Raw genomic sequence first — 19,159 nt, forward strand, 5'->3', positions numbered from 1 at the left:
GTCCATGGTCTGGTCTGCCTTGTGTGACGTCGGCACGCGAAGATCACGACCCGCTCCGCTTGTTTAAGCGACAAGCCTTCGCCACAAGCACCTGTCTGAAGGAGAACTGGATGTCCCACAGAAAATACAATTATGAACTGATGCCATGTCAATCATGTCTAGAGATAAATAGAAGTATTTCTAAACATACGTCAACAACAACATAGCGAGACCAGGTTAATATTCAAAACCCATGGTAGGCTATGCTTGTCGTAAGAGGCGTCTTAGAGGATGGGGAGGTCACACTCGGTTACTTAGTTGATTGCGTGTCATCGTACCTCGACCGCGTGGATCGTTGTTCACAATATCATTCATTCACCGGTTTGCCTGGACAAGTCTCTGAAAACAAAAATCAAACAACGAAAAAGCTTTAATATTTAAGCTCGTGTAGCTGAGTGAAAACTTTGTGGCGGATTTAACATAAATAGCTTTGGTGTAAGAGGTATTTAAAATCACTATTTGCCAGCTTTTGTTCCCAAACTTGTGATCCTAGGTTTGATGACGATTAGGTTCTGTATGTTTTTTGCTGTGACTCTCTCCTTCCCTCTGTACTGAACCAGATAATCACCAAAATATATTTACAGCAATTAAATCCATTTAAAATATATTACCACTGACCTAAATTTGATATTCATAATCCATCTTGAGAAATCCAGCCGTTAAAATGCCAAAGTTAAACACCATTGGTAAAGAGTTAGTTATGGAAGTGGATTGTCTCTATACATGTTAGTTATTCATATTCATATTCGAGAGACTTTAGATTGGTTCGATGCTCTAACAAACATACTGTCCTCTTAGACATCTTAGATCCATGACTCAACATGCACCAATTGTCTCGTGCAAGATTAGCGTGTAAAGTTTATAAATCATGTGCAGCATATCTTGATAAGAATACAGATACTCTACGGCAACACTTGACTGATTGTTAGTTTTACCATTAAGTGGTACACATTTGAAACATCTCTTGATGACATATTTCTCTATATGTTTCTGTGGTTCGCCTTTCTTTTGGTGGTGAGTATATATGTCAGTGCTAGCTGGCGTACATTAAATTTATACCCCAGAGCAATGTCTGACAAAGTCATATTTATAGATAATTCTACAATTACAAATTCTTATAGTTCAGTCCAACATATATTTTATACATCGGTATGAAAGTTACTTTCGGTTTTTGTATATCGCACTTAAGCACTGGGTATTTTGTTCTGTTACAATGAGATTTGTACAACAATATCACATAAAGATAGTTTTTTCAAGTGGAAACAGCTGCACAGTAAATATAATTTCAGCGAGGACAACGTGTATGCTGGCAAACATCTAGATTTTGACCAACATGTACTATGGCCTTTGTTGTTGAAGTGTTGTGTTTGTGTTAGTTTCAAACGTCTACGAAAATCCTCCCAGAATTCCGACCCAGCTCATAATGTCTGCCATGGCAGCAATATTGAAAATAACCTACTATTTTCTTAATTTATCATTGTGAAATGTGGTATGTATTCAGTAGTAAACACATTTGTTTGTTACATTGTTTGTCTATTTTCTTAACGAAAAACATCATTATTGAGTTTTGGTCACGTGGTTACTATCCGACTGAGGATCGGGTGTCAGGTGACTGCGAGCGGCACATGAACATTACCAGCATGAAATGAAAGAGAAATACGTGCAGATGTACTATGTAATGCGTTATTGACCAAAAAAGCGTCGTAAGACCAATCACTCCTTGACTGAGCTGAGCCGATGCTGACAGTCATGGCCAAACTGACCATGATGACCAGGAACGGCAATACTTTAAGTAACTGCATTTGTTTCACCCAGTGTCTTGATCCCAGAGGTGAACCTGTTGTTGTCATCTCTTTCAAATAATTCTTGCAGCTCTCTGTCAAGTCTCTGTGTAAAACTCCCTTTACCTAGTGCATGCTTCTGTTTTCGGGTTATTCCCATCTGTGTCTTCACTGCATTAGCAAGTCTGTACTTTCTTATCATCTTTCCTTTCCTGATCCTATTTTCGACGAAGTTTTTCTTTTGAATGTTGCTTCCTGTTTCGTACTTTTTTCTGAGAGCCTCACTTCAACCAAAATGAAATAAAACAATTCTTCTGACCATGGAGACTCGGTCTTTCTTTCTAAGTGGTAGCTGTTAAAACCGCTGAGTCCTCTCAATAGAAGCTTTGTTTTTGTTCTTGGTGTATCAAAATTATCCATTCTCTTCTCTTCTCTTTTCCCCTTATCCATCTCTGAATGTACTTTACAACTTTCCTTTTTTCTGCCATCAGACCTTCCCTTAGCTTTTCATTATCTCGATAACACTTTGCAGTAGACCGATTCCTCTTCTTTCCGCTGGCAATCTGTTGGTGTGAACGAGGAGCTGCTGGACCTTCACAAACAGGTGACATTGGTGGCGTAAGTTGTTCTTCATGTACCTATGAACTTATCTGCTCTCTGTGAGATCTTTTGGCCTTCTTCTAGTTATGCCTCTGTTGTCGCTTCTCCCTGACATGGTGTTGATAGAAGAACGTCTACTATCAGCAAGGTCATGGCTGTACTTTTCCTTTTTTTCCTGTAGATATTGGGTTCGTCTTTCAGGATCCCTGTCCCTTCTGACCCTTGAAGATTCCGGGGTAGAATAGGTCTTCAGCAGCCCAAGCTTGTCGTAAAAGGCGACTAACGGGATCGGGTGGTCAGGCTCGCTGACTTGGTTGATGCATGTCATCGATCCCAATTGCGTGGATCGATGTTCATGTTGTCAATCACTGGATTGTCTGGTCCAGACTCGATTATTTACAGACCGCCGTTATATAGCTGGAATATTGCTGAGTGCGGCGTTAAACAACAAACCAACCAACCAACCCTTCTTTCTCGGAACCGTCGTTGTTTCTCAACATTTGTCAATGCCAGTTGGAAACACTGCAATTGGAGGAAGTATTTTATACATATGGTAGCATTCATCAATGAAATGTTTTACTGCCGTAAAAAGGCGACTATGCTTGTCTTAAGAGGAGACCAACAGGATCGGGTGGTCAGGCTCGCTGACTTGGTTGATGCATGTCATCGTATCCAAATTGCGTGGATCGATGCTCATGACATCAATCACTGGGTTATTTACAGACCGCCGTCATATAGCTGGAATATTGCTGAGTGCGGCGTTTAACAACAAACAAACAAACAAACAAACTGCTTGACTAGATCAAAGAACTACAGGAAATGTCTTTGTTACCACATCAGTAACATAAACAACTAAAATAGTTATAGGTTCCCAAATCAAGGTTGTTGTTTGATCAATGACAGCTAAATGGTCTTATTACAGTTGACCTTTAATGATAATGAAAATAAAATAATTTCCCAAACTTTGTATTTGGTGTAACTGTAAATTCAAAATTTTATTAAATATAATATCGTATCATATCTTTTATCTTTAAAAGTAAGAAAAAATAAATTCCTATCAAACATTCTAAATCGATTGAACACATCTACTACTATTTGTCTATCATAATTGTTTGGTTTGTGGTGTAACTTAAAATTCTAAACTGATTATTAGCAAATTCTCACATTACATTTTCAAAATGAAATATCTTATATGTAGAATTGTCAAACTTTCAACTATAAAACAAAACATATACCCAAATGCACTTTCAGAAAGAGATTCAAATAAAAAAACAAACCTGTCTTTCAAAGGTTACACCAAGGACAGTTACACCAAGGCCATATTTTCATTCAACCTGAAAAATGAAAATAATGACTGCTCCCTGTACAGTAGCAGACAGCATTCATGACCAGTGCATTTGACTCTTCCATTATAAATGTAAGGCTAAATGAGGTAGTTTTCTTTACAACAACGTTACACCAATGACATGGAATTTTCATATGGTGATACTTGATCTAACCTTTTTTCCAGTTTGAAGAACTTTTTCTTCTGCTTTCTCCAAATAAAGTTTTTCGTGGATGACAGGAGGTGATGTCATTTACTTTCTTTCTATATAAATATGGATAGCTCTTACATCATTAGCAAGCAAATGGTTACACCAAGAACAGGGACCTTTTAGACAGGCATGTTTTGCTTATTTATTATTACAGTAAACCACGGTTAAAACGAACACGCTGATAACGAACTGACGGATACTTTTTGGTCCCAACTATTTGCTGTAGTTATGCTGTGTATATGCTTATAACGAACTACGGTTATAACGAACTAAAATTAGTAGTCCCTTTGAGTTTGTTATAACCGTAGTTTACAGTATTTAAAAACAGAAACAATGAGGAAACGTATGTTTATTTTAAAGACTCCACTCCAAATAAAAAAATAACAATATGAATGCATATGTATATGATATATAATTTGAAGTATGGTCACTGTAAATAGCATTCAGTGTCTAGTGACAGTGATATCTTAACAATTTTAGTCTATAAACCACTCCACTCACAAAGTCGATGCTCGATTATATATTATCACCACCACCACTGAAATATTAGAGATGAAAGGACTATCTTAAACTTTATGAAAGTTAGAGATCACTGACGTAAAAAAGGGTACATATTTTGATAATGACCCACATACTTCATTCCAAAAGGTTTAAGCTAACGTGAGACATTAAATCCCGCTTCTATATTATTTTTTCTACTCATTACACCAAACTGTTGTCCATTACAACTTGCTTTTCTTAGTTCATCATCATGTTTTATTTTGTATAATACCTTCATGAATTTAACTTGTACTGGAGATGTATTAACATAAGCCTTCTTGGCTTGTTTGCCGATCCATATTATGTTTAAATCATGTTACCATGGTTACTCGGCAGTGCTCATCAACTAATGATGTGCAGAGTTGCGCCCCTTTGGCACGCCAGAAACCTATGATAGTGTGACCGAATCCCGGTTCGAATTATGTTTACCGTTATGTTTACCCATTACGGCTCACGCCAGAACCACCTTTTATCCAACAGATCAGCGCGTCGCTAACCAGATCCGGAAAGTGACAGTCGGAATGTGTTTTCTAATCATGCAACCTCGAAAAAGTTAACACGGTGTATTCCGAACGACAGTTACGGACTCATTCGTGACCAACTCATCCCTTCCGAGACAAGCCGAATTCAGACTCGTGCCCCTCTTGTAGGTTTTCATATTGGCGCATGAAGACGAGAACTATATGTACATAATATGTTTCTGGCATATTTCGGTGTTCTATCCGCATCATGTAAACCAATTTATGTTCCTTATTATGAAGCATCCCTACATTTCACCTTAAAATTGTCAGCTGGCAAATAATCGAGTCTGGACCAAACAATCCGGTGACGCCAAACAACGTCAGTAGGATACGATGACATGAACCAACAGGTCAGCGAGCCTGACCACCCGATCCCGTTAGTCGCCTCTCTGAACAATGGGGGCGGTCGGGTAGCCTAGTGGTTAAAGCGTTCGCTCGTCACGCCGAAGACCCGGGTTCGATTCCCGACATGGGCACAATGTGTGAAGCCCATTTCTGGTGTCCCCCGCCGTGATATTGCTGGAATATTGCTAAAAGCGGCGTAAAACCATACTCACTCACTCACTCTGAACAATGACGCAGAGAAGGCAAAGTAACTACTCAATCATAACCACGTTTCTTCATCTCATGTTCAAGCATGTCATCACTCATTTTAACTCATCCATTTACATAACATGTATTTTGCCTTATAGGTACAAAGGAATGTATTTTAGCGGATAATCTGAGCTGGTTAATGTTTCTAATATATATATACACACCTGTTTAAAGTGGATCCAATTTCAAATACGCCTTGCAACTAAATTATTGTGCAGTGGAAATACATTGTATGGGAAATAAAGCGTAGTTAAAATAACAATCAACAAACCTGATTATCTTGTGTATACAAGTACTGAGGACGTGTTTGATGCAACTATATAACAAAAGAACAATTTCTCAGGTGAATGTAAGTATCTAACTGTTACAGAAAAGTCATCCTCAACGTGTTCTCAACTATGAGACATGAAAACTAAATTACAACCATAATATGAAGCCCGTCTTGTCTACTATTTCTTGGCGATGACAACAGTGAAAACCGTGTCAAAATGAATGGCTACAAGAAGCATGTATTTCAGCCAAATTGTACGAAGTACACACTGTACGATGCGTTTGGGCTAACTTTTCTACAACCGAATCTTTTAACCAATTCTTTTAAGAATCTACGAACCACGTCTCATCCTAGAATGGTACGAGTTGGTAACAAATGAGTCATGTGCAATTGAACCACATAATAAGAATTTATTTATGTCAGCCAGGGTGAGCATTGAATTCCCGCATATACCATGTAACAGTAAACGAACGTAAAATGCTCTGGTCTTAGATATGTGTAATTACCAGTTTAAACCTAGGTAATGCCATTTGTACTGTAAAGACATATGTGTAACCTATAGAGTGAGTGAGTATGGTTTTAAATCGCTGTCAGCTAAAGTCCAACCATATCACGGCGGGTGACACCAGAAATGGGCATCACACATTGTACCCATATTAGGAATCAAACACGGGCGAAAGCTTCAAGCACCAAGCCACCACCGTCCGTTACCTATAGAGATGACTTTGAATTCGCGATCAGCGAAGATTGCTTCCTCCCTCTATTCCTAACTGTTTGAACCTTAGAATCCATATTTCACAGCTGTTGGGTTATGTAACATAAAATTAAAGTATCCTTTATACTTGGACAGGTAAGGAAGGTCTTTCAATACATAAATGTCGTTCAAACAAATTGGATGAAACTTTGTCTTTCCATCAAAGTATTCCCCTTTTCTAAACAGAGTAGCAACGTAGTCAAACGTGCATTTCTCTGGGTAGTCCCCCCATCGGGGGAAGTCAGCATTAATAGCAGAAGTCAGCTTCGTGATAACCTCCCTTGGAGAGGAGAACCATGATGCATGCCACCCAGCATAGCTGTCAGGTGAACCGATGAGCCATGTTCGTAACGCACCAAATGTTGAACTTCCTTTGGCCATTTTACCAGCTCGGAGTGCATACACATTCCCCTTGTAAAAGTCTCTAAACATATGTATGCTGCAGACGCTTATAACCTTGGTAAGCGCACGTTCCCAATAGAAGCCATACATAAAACCCTGAAGCACAAAGCCAACCGGGAAAGGGTAACCATTGTGAAGCTTTAGAAATTGCAATAGTTTCACATCCGGAGTTTCATCAGTGTCCATGTAGATGAACAGATCATCATTTCTGAGTCCTGAAACTCTTGTCTCTATGGCTGAAACAATATATTGGTTGATGTGTTTCTCTGCCACGTCTCCTTTTAATTGTCCTTGAGCTGGAAAAGAGTTAACGAAGACGTGCATTATCTTGTAGTGGAATCGCTTCATGTAGCCTCTCCTCAAATTGTGTAGTAACCGTAATGGTCGTGTATCTCCATGTCCAGTGTAGTTGGATTCCAGAATCACAAACAGATCCACGGCTGAGTGCACCTGTAACATCTTCAGCATCAGTACATGGTGCTCCATATTAAATTTTGTGGCTAGAATTAGCCGTCGTGGCTTATCTCGTGGTTTACCATGAAATGATGGCAGGGACTTCTGGATTAGTATTGGCACCGAGCAGTGCTGCCCAACATAACCAGAAGCGCACACACACGTAACAGTTGTACCCCGTTTTCTTGAAATTGCTGTACCTCGAATAAAACATCCCTTTGTTCCATTTAAAATTGTGAATTCCTCGTAATGCTGATCGGAAAGAGTAAAGTTCCATGGCTTCTTTAGATCATACTCTTTATACAAATTAGGTCCATCATCTTCAGGTAGATTCAGAGGCTGAGTGTTGTTGATGGAAAAGAAACGATCTATTGAAGAATACCACTGTTCAAGACGTCTCAATTCTCCAGATCTAAATGGAAGCCATCTGTTGTTATCTCTGAGGACGCAGGACGCATTTAACTCTCGTTGCGGATATACACTATTAGGAAGCTTTTGAGTCCGTAAGGGATGTTCTGTTGCGTTGCTTGAATATGTAATTGCTACGTTTGTAACATTTCTGGTGAAGATGGCATTCTGTAGCAATCTTTTTCTGTGTGTTCCCCTTAGAAACAATATAAACAGAATGAGCATTTGGAAATAGACAAAAACTATAAAAAACTTTAAAATGTTTCTTTTCTTTGCACACATGCATTGGCCCATCTTAGAACATCGACCTGTCTTTTCTTCTCAAATATGGTTATGATTGCAGCACTGTAAACTTTATGCAGCCAAACGATCCTTGAAAAAATGTTATGTCGATAGTGGTGATGTTTAAAGATTCTTCTTTGGCTCTGACTTATGCTTCTTGAAAGGATGTTATCTACAAAATATGATCAATTACATGTCGTTATTTCGAGGCGCAAAATTGATCTTAGAAAACATGCAATAAATACCGAAAATTATGGACACCAGAATATGACTTGACTCATTCTGAAATGGAACAGATCTGTTTCTGGTATTTCTGGGGCGGGAAACATTGGAAACTCGGTGTGGATGACGGTTTTTATCATTTGTTGTAGTGGCAACTGCTCTCCTCGACCATACATAACATTGGCCAACTGTGTTCAATTTTACAGTGAATATGATGACCTGGAGTAGTAACAGCATTCCAAAAGCAGATTTAATATTCCTTTTGGGACATATTGATGAATCGATTTTGACCACTTACACTTAGCTCCACGGCTTGTACAGGACACACCTGCTCCTCATGTAAGTACCGTTTCAGGAGTCGCGAATGAGTTGGCCTTATTTCACTTCAATTAATTTCTGAAAATGAAATAAAAATGGATTGAAAAGGATTAGTTATACCATCAACACCTCCCGGAGAGAGGAAGGTCTAGGTTCGATCCCCCGCCGCGTCCTACCAAAAGACGTTAAGACAAACGTGCATGCACGTCGCTATATAAGTGTAACAATCTTGAACACGACGTTCAAACCGATTTCACAGCACCTCACCACGTAGATTTCCATACATTATTTAACATGATGACAGTTACAGTATGTTTGGACAGTTACAGTATGTCTGGACAGATACAGTATTTCTGGACATATACAGTATGTCTGGACAGTTACAGTATGTCTGAACAGATACAGCATGTCTGGACAGAAACAGTATGTCTGGACAGTTACATCATGTCTGGACAGTTACAGTATGTCTGGACAGATACAGCATGTCTGGACAGATACAGCATGTCTGGGCAGTTACAGTATGTCTGGACAGTTACAGCATGTCTGGACAGTTACAGTATGTCTGGACAGATACAGTATGTCTGGACAGTTATAGCATGTCTGGACAGATACAGTATGTCTGGACAGATACAGCAAGTCTGGACAGTTACAGCATGTCTGGGCAGTTACAGTATGTGTGGACAGTTACAGTATGTCTGGACAGATACAGTATGTCCAAACAGTTACGATATGTCCGGACAGTTACACTTTGCCTGGACAGTTACAATATGTCCAAACAGTTACGGTATGTCTGGGCAGATACAGCATCTCTTGGCAGGTACAGTATGCCTGGAAAGTTACAATATGGCCAAACAGTTACGTAAGTCTGGACAGTTACAGTATGTCTGGACAGTTACAATTTGTCTGACAGTTACAATATGTCTGGACAGTTACAGTATGTTTGGACAGTTACAATTTGTCTGACAGTTACAATATGTCTGGACAGTTACACTGTGTCTGGACAGTTACAGTATGTCTGAACAGTTACACTGTGTCTGGACGGTTACACTATGTCTGGACAGTTACACTATGTCAGGACTATTACAGTATGTCAAGTTACACTTTGTCTGGACAGTTGCAATATATGTAGACAGTTACAGTATGTCTAGACAGTTACACTATCTCTAATCAGTTACATTATGTTTGGACTGTTTCAGTATGTGTAGACAGTTCAACTTTGTCTGGACAGTAACAATATCTCTAGACAGTTGCAATATACCTTGACAGTTACAGTATGTCTAGACAGTAACAATATCTTTAGACAGGTATAATATGTCTTGACAGTTACAGCATGTCTAGTCAGTTACAGTATGTCTGGACAGTTGCAATATGTGTAGACAGTTACTCTATGCCTGGACAGTCACACTATATTTTGACAGTAACAGTATATCTGGACAGTTACATTATGTCTGGACAGTTACAGTATGTCTAGACAGGTATAATATGTCTGGACAGTTACACTATGCGTGGTCAGTTACAATATGTCCAAACAGTTACGGTATGTCTGGACAGTTACGGTATGTCTGGACAGTTACAGTATGTCTGGACAGTTACAATATGTCCAAACAGTTACAATATGTCTGGACAGTTACAGTATGTCTGGACAGTTGCAGTATGTCTGGACAGTTTCAGTATGTGTGGGCAGTTACAATATGTCTGGACAGTTACAGTATGTTTGGACAGTTACACTGTGTCTGGACAGTTACACTGTGTTTGGACAGTTGCAGTATGTCTGGAGAGTTACACTGTGTCTGGACAGTTACAATATGTCTGGACAGTTACATTGTGTCTGGACAGTTACAGTATGTTTGGGCAGTTACACTGTGTCTGGACAGTTACATTGTGTCTGGACAGTTACACTGTGTCTGGACAGTTACACTGTGTCTGGACAGTTACACTGTGTCTGGGCAGTTACAATATGTCTGGACAGTTACACTGTGTCTTGACAGATACACTGTGACTGGACAGTTACAGTATGTTTGGACAGTTACACTGTGTCTGGACAGTTACATTGTGTCTGGACAGTTACACTGTGTCTGGACAGTTACACTGTGTCTGGACAGTTACACTGGGTCTGGACACTTACATTGTGTCTGGACAGTTACATTGTGTCTGGACAGTTACAGTATGTCTGGACAGTTACACTGTGTCTGGACAGTTACAATATGTCTGGACAGTTACATTGTGTCTGGACAGTTACAGTATGTTTGGGCAGTTACACTGTGTCTGGACAGTTACATTGTGTCTGGACAGTTACACTGTGTCTGGACAGTTACACTGTGTCTGGACAGTTACACTGTGTCTGGGCAGTTACAATATGTCTGGACAGTTACACTGTGTCTTGACAGATACACTGTGTCTGGACAGTTACAGTATGTTTGGACAGTTACACTGTGTCTGGACAGTTACATTGTGTCTGGACAGTTACACTGTGTCTGGACAGTTACACTGTGTCTGGACAGTTACACTGGGTCTGGACACTTACATTGTGTCTGGACAGTTACATTGTGTCTGGACAGTTACAGTATGTCTGGACAGTTACACTTTGTCTGGACAGTTACACTAAGTCTGGACAGTTACACTGTGTCTGGACAGTTACACTGTGTCTGGACAGATACAGTATGTCTGGACAGTTACAATATGTCTGGACAGTTACATTGTGTGTGGACAGTTACACTGTGTCTGGACAGATACAGTATGTCTGGACAGTTACAGTGTGGCTCGACAGTTAAATTGTGTCTGGACAGTTACACTGTGTCTGGACAGTTACACTGTGTCTGGACAGTTACATTGTGTCTGGACAGTTACACTGTGTCTGGACAGTTACACTGTGTCTGGACAGTTACAGTATGTCCAAATAGTTAAAAATATGTCTGGACAGTTACAGTATGTCTGGACAGTTGCAGTATGTCTGGACAGATACACTGTGTCTGGACAGTTACATTGTGTCTGGACAGTTACACTGTGTCTGGACAGTTACAATATGTCTGGACAGTTACATTGTGTCTGGACAGTTACACTGTGTCTGGACAGTTACAATATCTCTAGACAGTTACAATATGTCTGGACAGTTACACTGTGTCTGGACAGATACACTGTGTCTGGACAGTTACACTGTGTCTTGACAGATACACTGTGTCTGGACAGTTACAGTATGTTTGGACAGTTACAGTATGTCTGGACAGTTACACTGTGTCTGGACAGTTACACTGTGTCTGGACAGTTACAGTATGGTTGGACAGTTACACTGTGTCTGGAGAGTTACATTGTGTCTGGACAGTTACAGTATGTCTGGACAGTTACACTGTGTCTGGACAGTTACAATATGTCTGGACAGTTACAGTATGTTTGGACAGTTACACTGTGTCTGGAGAGTTACATTGTGTCTGGACAGTTACAGTATGTCTGGACAATTACACTGTGTCTGGACAGTTACATTGTGTCTGGACAGTTACACTGTGTCTGGGCAGTTACAGTATGTCCAAACAGTTACAATATGTCTGGACAGTTACAGTATGTCTGGACAGTTGCAGTATGTCTGGACAGATACACTGTGTCTGGACAGTTACATTGTGTCTGGACAGTTACACTGTGTCTGGTCAGTTACACTGTGTCTGGACAGTTACAGTATGTCTGGACAGTTACAGTATGTCTGGACAGTTACACTGTGTCTGGACAGTTACACTGTGTCTGGACAGTTACACTGTGTCTGGACAGTTACATTGTGTCTGGACAGTTACACTGTGTCTGGACAGTTACACTGTGCCTGTACAGTTACACTGTGTCTCGACAGTTACAGTATGTCTGGACAGTTACACATTGTCTGGACTGTTACAGTATGTCTGGACAGTTACAGTATGTCTGGACAGTTACAGTATGTCTGGACTGTTACACTGTGTCTGGACAGTTACACTGTGTCTGGACAGTTACAGTATGTCTAGACAGTTACACTGTGTCTGGACAGTTACACTGTGTATGGACAGTTACATTGTGTCTGGACAGTTACAGTATGTATGGACAGTTACACTGTGTCTGGACAGTTACAATATGTCCAAACAGTTACGGTATGTCTGGACAGATACAGCATCTCTTGGCAGGTACAGTATGCCTGGAAAGTTACAATATGGCCAAACAGTTACGTTAGTCTGGACAGTTACAGTATGTCTGGACAGTTACAATTTGCCTGACAGTTACAATATGTCTGGACAGTTACAGTGTGTCTGGACAGTTACACTGTGTCTGGACAGTTACAATATCTCTAGATAGTTACAATATGTCTGGACAGTTACACTGTGTCTGGACAGACACACTGTGTCTGGACAGTTACAATATGTCTGGACAGTTACACTGTGTCTGGACAGTTACACTGTGTCTGGACAGTTACAATATCTCTAGACAGTTACAATATGTCTGGACAGTTACACTGTGTCTGGACAGATACACTGTGTCTGGACAGTTACACTGTGTCTTGACAGATACACTGTGTCTGGACAGTTACAGTATGTTTGGACAGTTACAGTATGTCTGGACAGTTACACTGTGTCTGGACAGTTACACTGTGTCTGGACAGTTACAGTATGGTTGGACAGTTACACTGTGTCTGGAGAGTTACATTGTGTCTGGACAGTTACAGTATGTCTGGACAGTTACACTGTGTCTGGACAGTTACAATATGTCTGGACAGTTACAGTATGTTTGGACAGTTACACTGTGTCTGGAGAGTTACACTGTGTCTGGACAGTTACAATATCTCTAGACAGTTACAATATGTCTGGACAGTTACACTGTGTCTGGACAGATACACTGTGTCTGGACAGTTACACTGTGTCTTGACAGATACACTGTGTCTGGACAGTTACAGTATGTCTGGACAGTTGCAGTATGTCTGGACAGATACACTGTGTCTGGACAGTTACATTGTGTCTGGACAGTTACACTGTGTCTGGTCAGTTACACTGTGTCTGGACAGTTACAGTATGTCTGGACAGTTACAGTATGTCTGGACAGTTACACTGTGTCTGGACAGTTACACTGTGTCTGGACAGTTACACTGTGTATGGACAGTTACATTGTGTCTGGACAGTTACACTGTGTCTGGACAGTTACACTGTGCCTGTACAGTTACACTGTGTCTCGACAGTTACAGTATGTCTGGACAGTTACACATTGTCTGGACTGTTACAGTATGTCTGGACAGTTACAGTATGTCTGGACAGTTACAGTATGTCTGGACTGTTACATTGTGTCTGGACAGTTACACTGTGTCTGGACAGTTACAGTATGTCTGGACAGTTACACTGTGTCTGGACAGTTACACTGTGTATGGACAGTTACATTGTGTCTGGACAGTTACAGTATGTATGGACAGTTACACTGTGTCTGGACAGTTACAATATGTCCAAACAGTTACGGTATGTCTGGACAGATACAGCATCTCTTGGCAGGTACAGTATGCCTGGAAAGTTACAATATGGCCAAACAGTTACGTTAGTCTGGACAGTTACAGTATGTCTGGACAGTTACAATTTGCCTGACAGTTACAATATGTCTGGACAGTTACAGTGTGTCTGGACAGTTACACTGTGTCTGGACAGTTACAATATCTCTAGATAGTTACAATATGTCTGGACAGTTACACTGTGTCTGGACAGACACACTGTGTCTGGACAGTTACAATATGTCTGGACAGTTACACTGTGTCTGGACAGTTACACTGTGTCTGGACAGTTACAATATCTCTAGACAGTTACAATATGTCTGGAAAGTTACACTGTGTCTGGACAGATACACTGTGTCTGGACAGTTACACTGTGTCTTGACAGATACACTGTGTCTGGACAGTTACAGTATGTTTGGACAGTTACAGTATGTTTGTACAGTTACACTGTGTCTGGACAGTTACATTGTGTCTGGACAGTTACAGTATGTATGGACAGTTACACTGTGTCTGGACAGTTACACTGTGTCTTGACAGTTACACTGTGTCTGGACAGTTACATTGTGTCTGGACAGTTACAGTATGTCTGGACAGTTACAGTATGCCTGAACAGTTACACTTTGTCTGGACAGTTACAATATGTCTTGACAGTTACAGTATGTTTGGACAGTTAAACTGTGTCTGGAGAGTTACATTGTGTCTGGACAGTTACAGTATGTCTGGACAGATACACTGTGTCTATCTCTAGACAGGTATAATATGTCTTGACAGTTACAGCATGTCTAGTCAGTTACAGTATGTCTGGACAGTTGCAGTATGTGTAGACAGTTACTCTATGCCTGGACAGTTAGACTATGTTTTAACAGTAACAGTATATCTGGACAGTTACAGTATGTCTAGACATTTATAATATCTCTAGACAGGTATAATATGTCTGGACAGTTACACTATGCCTGGACAGTTACAATATGTCCAAACAGTTACGGTATGTCTGGACAGTTACGGTATGTCTGGACAGTTACAATATGTTCAAACAGTTACAATATGTCTGGACAGTTACAGTATGTCTGGACAGTTGCAGTATGTCTGGACAGATTCAGTATGTGTGGACAGTTACAATATGTCTGGACAGTTACACTGTGTCTGGACAGTTACATTGTGTCTGGACAGTTACAGTATGTCTGGACAGATACACTGTGTCTGGACAGTTACACTGTGTCTGGACAGTTACAATATGTCTGGACAGTTACATTGTGTCTAGACAGTTACAATATGTCTGGACAGTTACACTATGTCTGGACAGTTACACTGTGTCTGGACAGTTACACTGTGTCTGGACAGTTACAGTATGTCTGGACTATTACAGTATGTCAAGTTACACTTTGTCTGGACAGTTGCAATATATGTAGACAGTTACAGTATGTCTAGACAGTTACACTATCTCTAAACTGTTACAGTATGTTTGGACTGTTTCAGTATGTGTAGACAGTTAAACTTTGTCTGGACAGTTGCACTATCTCTAGACAGTTGCAATATGCCTTGACAGTTACAGTATGTCTAGACAGTTACAGTATATCTAGACTGTTACAGTAAGTCTGGACTGTTTCAGTATGTGTAGACAGATACACTTTGTCTGGACAGTTACAATATCTCTAGACAGTTGCAATATGCCTTGACAGTTACAGTATGTCTAGACAGTTACAACATCTCTAGACAGGTATAATATGACTTGACAGTTACAGTATGTCTAGACAGTTACAGTATTGTGATATGCAGAGGAAGCTATGGGAGGCGACGATTGGTGTATGGTACAAATTGGTTGTTATTAATGTAGTTAGCTCTGGAAAGCACAATAAAAGAAACAGTGTCCTTAAGTGGTCAGCACAAGGAAAACTCAGGCAAGAAAAAAAAACTGGAACTGTCAGCCAGACCTTGATAACCCACTATTAGTTCCAATAATATGAAAATAACTGATTAAAAGCCCTGTACAGATAAACAACAAATGTCATTCTTTAACATGCCTTGGCAGCAAATGTCAATCTTTTTCGGGTCAAAATGTTGGCTGGGTTATATAAAACAAACTTTTGAAAAAGTCAACACAAAAAAGTGTAATGAATCCACTGTAAATAAACTTCAGTCCAAATGTACAAGGGGGCACGGGTGGCCCAGTCGTCTAAGGCGCCGCGATTCGCTGTGCACGGTTGCGTCCCTTGGGCACGCCAGAAACCTATGATTGTGGGCCGATTATGTTTCTAGGTTTGTCAGCACCATACCCGTGCTCGTGGGTTTCACCGAAGTGGTAAACGTCTAAGACCTGCATCGCTTCTGGCTTTCCTCCCACATTAAGCTGACACGCCGCGATATAACTGGAATACTGTTAAAAGCGGCGTTAAACCAAACTCACTCACTCACTCACTCACCAAATGTACAAATATGTTCACGCAGTTAAGTTGAGAACATACAGGCTGGGCAAGTCATCTATAAATATTGAGAATCATCTTACTTCGTTTAACTCATCACAACCTAAAAATTGAAACTGGTAGACATCCAAAAACACCAACCCCATTGGAACAACGTCTCTGTGAAACATGTGATTTCTTAGAAGACATGTATAATATACAACCAAGAAAGGGAATTACAAAAATTCTTCAATCATGATAAAGAAACAATTCTTAATATTTTTTACCAACAGTTATCCAGAAACAATTACTAAATTATGTTATCATATCAAAAAATATAAACAAATTCCTTGTATGTAAAACATTACCATAGTTTTGCTCAATTATTTTATCATTATAATTCACTTGTTTAAAAATAAAGTTGTTAAAATGTACCTCTTTTGAATGTTCAATGTACCTGTATGTTTTGCACTTATTGTGCACATATTTTGTATTTTGTTATAGTGTAATATTGCCACTGTTTCTTCATGGAATGTTACGCAATACATATCTCATCTAAAACATTTTTGTTGTATGGTAGTTTGTTACAGTTGTGTACGGCGGCACGGTTGGCCGAATCGACTATGGTGCTGCATTCGCTATGCAGAGTTGTCCCTTGGGCACTCCAGAAACCTATGGCAGTGTGTTCGAATCCCGGTTCGCCCAAATTATGTTGTCAGCACCATACCCGTGCTCGTTGGTTTCACCAAAGTAGTGAACGTTTAAGACCTGCATCACTTGAGGCTTTCCTCCCACATCAAGCTGACAGGTCGTGAAATAAGTAGAATACTTTTCAAAGAGGCGTTAAACCGAACTGAGATTGTGTTGTGATTACTTCCAGTTTAGATTTGAAGTATGTTTAGAAGAATGATACTATATGTTGAACCCAATGAATATATCATGCAACCGTATTATTGTCTAGGAAAATAATCGAAAACTACAGTCCAACCTGTTGATTTCCTATGTATCTAGAAGCAAAGAACATATACGGGTGTATAATCTCTGCCGGAAGTAAAAGAATACTGACAAAGCAATAAATCATGCAGAACCGCAAACCGCCACATGGAACGGTATGAATCATACATTACATACAGTGAACTACTTAAAACAATACTGAGCTCAATTATGCACAGCAAGCACGATACATGTGATTTTGAACACAACTAATTACAAATCATATGAAACCCGTTGTTTTACATGTGTCGTTTATTGAACACAGACATACTTTACAGAAGCTTGTTTCGTTTTTTTATCGTGTTGAACAATAAGTTGCAATAACAGTGTGAAGTATGGAATACTGTAAGGGACATTCTCGCGATCTCGCATTATCGCGATCTCGACCTTTGGAAACGATTTGGCCAAAATCTCGCGTTCTCGCGATCTTGCATTCTCGTGTTTTTGGTACTTGGCACTTTTTGTCAAAAGTCGACAACGCGAGAATGCGACATTTGGACATGATGCAAAATCTCGCAATCTCCCAATCTCTACTTGAGAAATTAGTCCACAAAAACAGGAAATCGCGAGAACGCGAGAATGCGACATGTCATTTTCTCGCGATCTCGCGTTCTCGTGTTCTCGTTTTTTAGACGCTGTGCGTGCGCATTCGTCATATCATAAGGTCAAGCAAACTTATGACTTGAGCTTGAAAATGCTAAAATGTAATTTACATACACAAAGTCCTATGTAGCTTTGAGTAGAGTCTTCTCCCTTTGGTACAGTTTCTTATGTACTTTAAATTAAAATCCTCAACATGCTCAATATAATTTAACAAAATAAATTGTGTACATCAATGTCCAGTGAAAGTGAAAACATTAAAGTGTTAGGAAACTGGAAACAAAATATCACTGTCAGTGAGAGAGTAAATATTGTTTAAAGCCACATCAGCAGTATTGCAGCTATTGGCGGGGACACCATCAGTCATAGAAATAATCACAGGCCAGTGGTTTTCTCCACAGGGCAATATTATACACGGCTTGCATATTCATCAAAACAAAATTCTCAAAGACCAATTTGTAGCATTCGGCTAAAATGAGATTGTCCGATGTTTTTTACACGACATCATAGTCGCTACTTTAGGCCACACAAAATTAATTAATAGATTTTCATCCTCTCCCACCTAACTACAAAACCTCCCGCCTTACATTATTCCATTGCCTCAAAGTTCCTAGAAATAGAAATATCGCTAACATGTGTGTTCCTACTCCGTACACGTACCCCATCTGAACACGCATGATACACATAAATCGCACCCTTCGACAGCAATTGTACACAGATGTCCTAAATAGTTCGATAAGAAAACAATAAAATGTTAAAAATAAAATGCGTTCCATCTCCCATGTATTTTGAAATTCAATCAAACTCGAACTAATAATTTATTGCGGCCTTGACATCCACATGATGGGCTTGCTTATACTGGAAAAGTACCACCGATATCCAGCCTGAGGGACTGGCATGGCTCTGAATAAGTGAGTGAGTTTTGGTTAACACCGCCTTGAACAGTATTTATATTTTAGTTATATCCTGGC

The 19,159-nt window shown here is 39.9% G+C and overlaps 1 protein-coding gene across 2 annotated transcripts in view; it reads right to left on the minus strand.

Annotated features, from left to right (window-relative positions):
* Nucleotides 1–6,276: 6,276 nt before the first annotated feature.
* Nucleotides 6,277–19,159, minus strand: part of LOC124132926 (beta-1,4-mannosyl-glycoprotein 4-beta-N-acetylglucosaminyltransferase-like) — a 96,121-nt gene continuing 83,238 nt past the window's right edge. For both annotated transcript variants that reach the window (XM_048398458.1, XM_048398457.1), the window contains 2 exons: nt 8,701–8,798; nt 6,277–8,352 (listed from right to left, as the gene is read on the minus strand). In XM_048398458.1, coding sequence (XP_048254415.1) covers nt 6,663–8,192 — 1,530 coding nt within the window. In that variant the 5' untranslated portion in view covers nt 8,193–8,352; nt 8,701–8,798 and the 3' untranslated portion in view covers nt 6,277–6,662. The remainder of the gene's footprint in view (nt 8,353–8,700; nt 8,799–19,159) is intronic.

Source organism: Haliotis rufescens, unplaced genomic scaffold (assembly GCF_023055435.1).
Source record: "Haliotis rufescens isolate VD_foot unplaced genomic scaffold, xgHalRufe1.0.p SCAF_18, whole genome shotgun sequence".
NCBI lineage: Eukaryota > Metazoa > Mollusca > Gastropoda > Lepetellida > Haliotidae > Haliotis > Haliotis rufescens.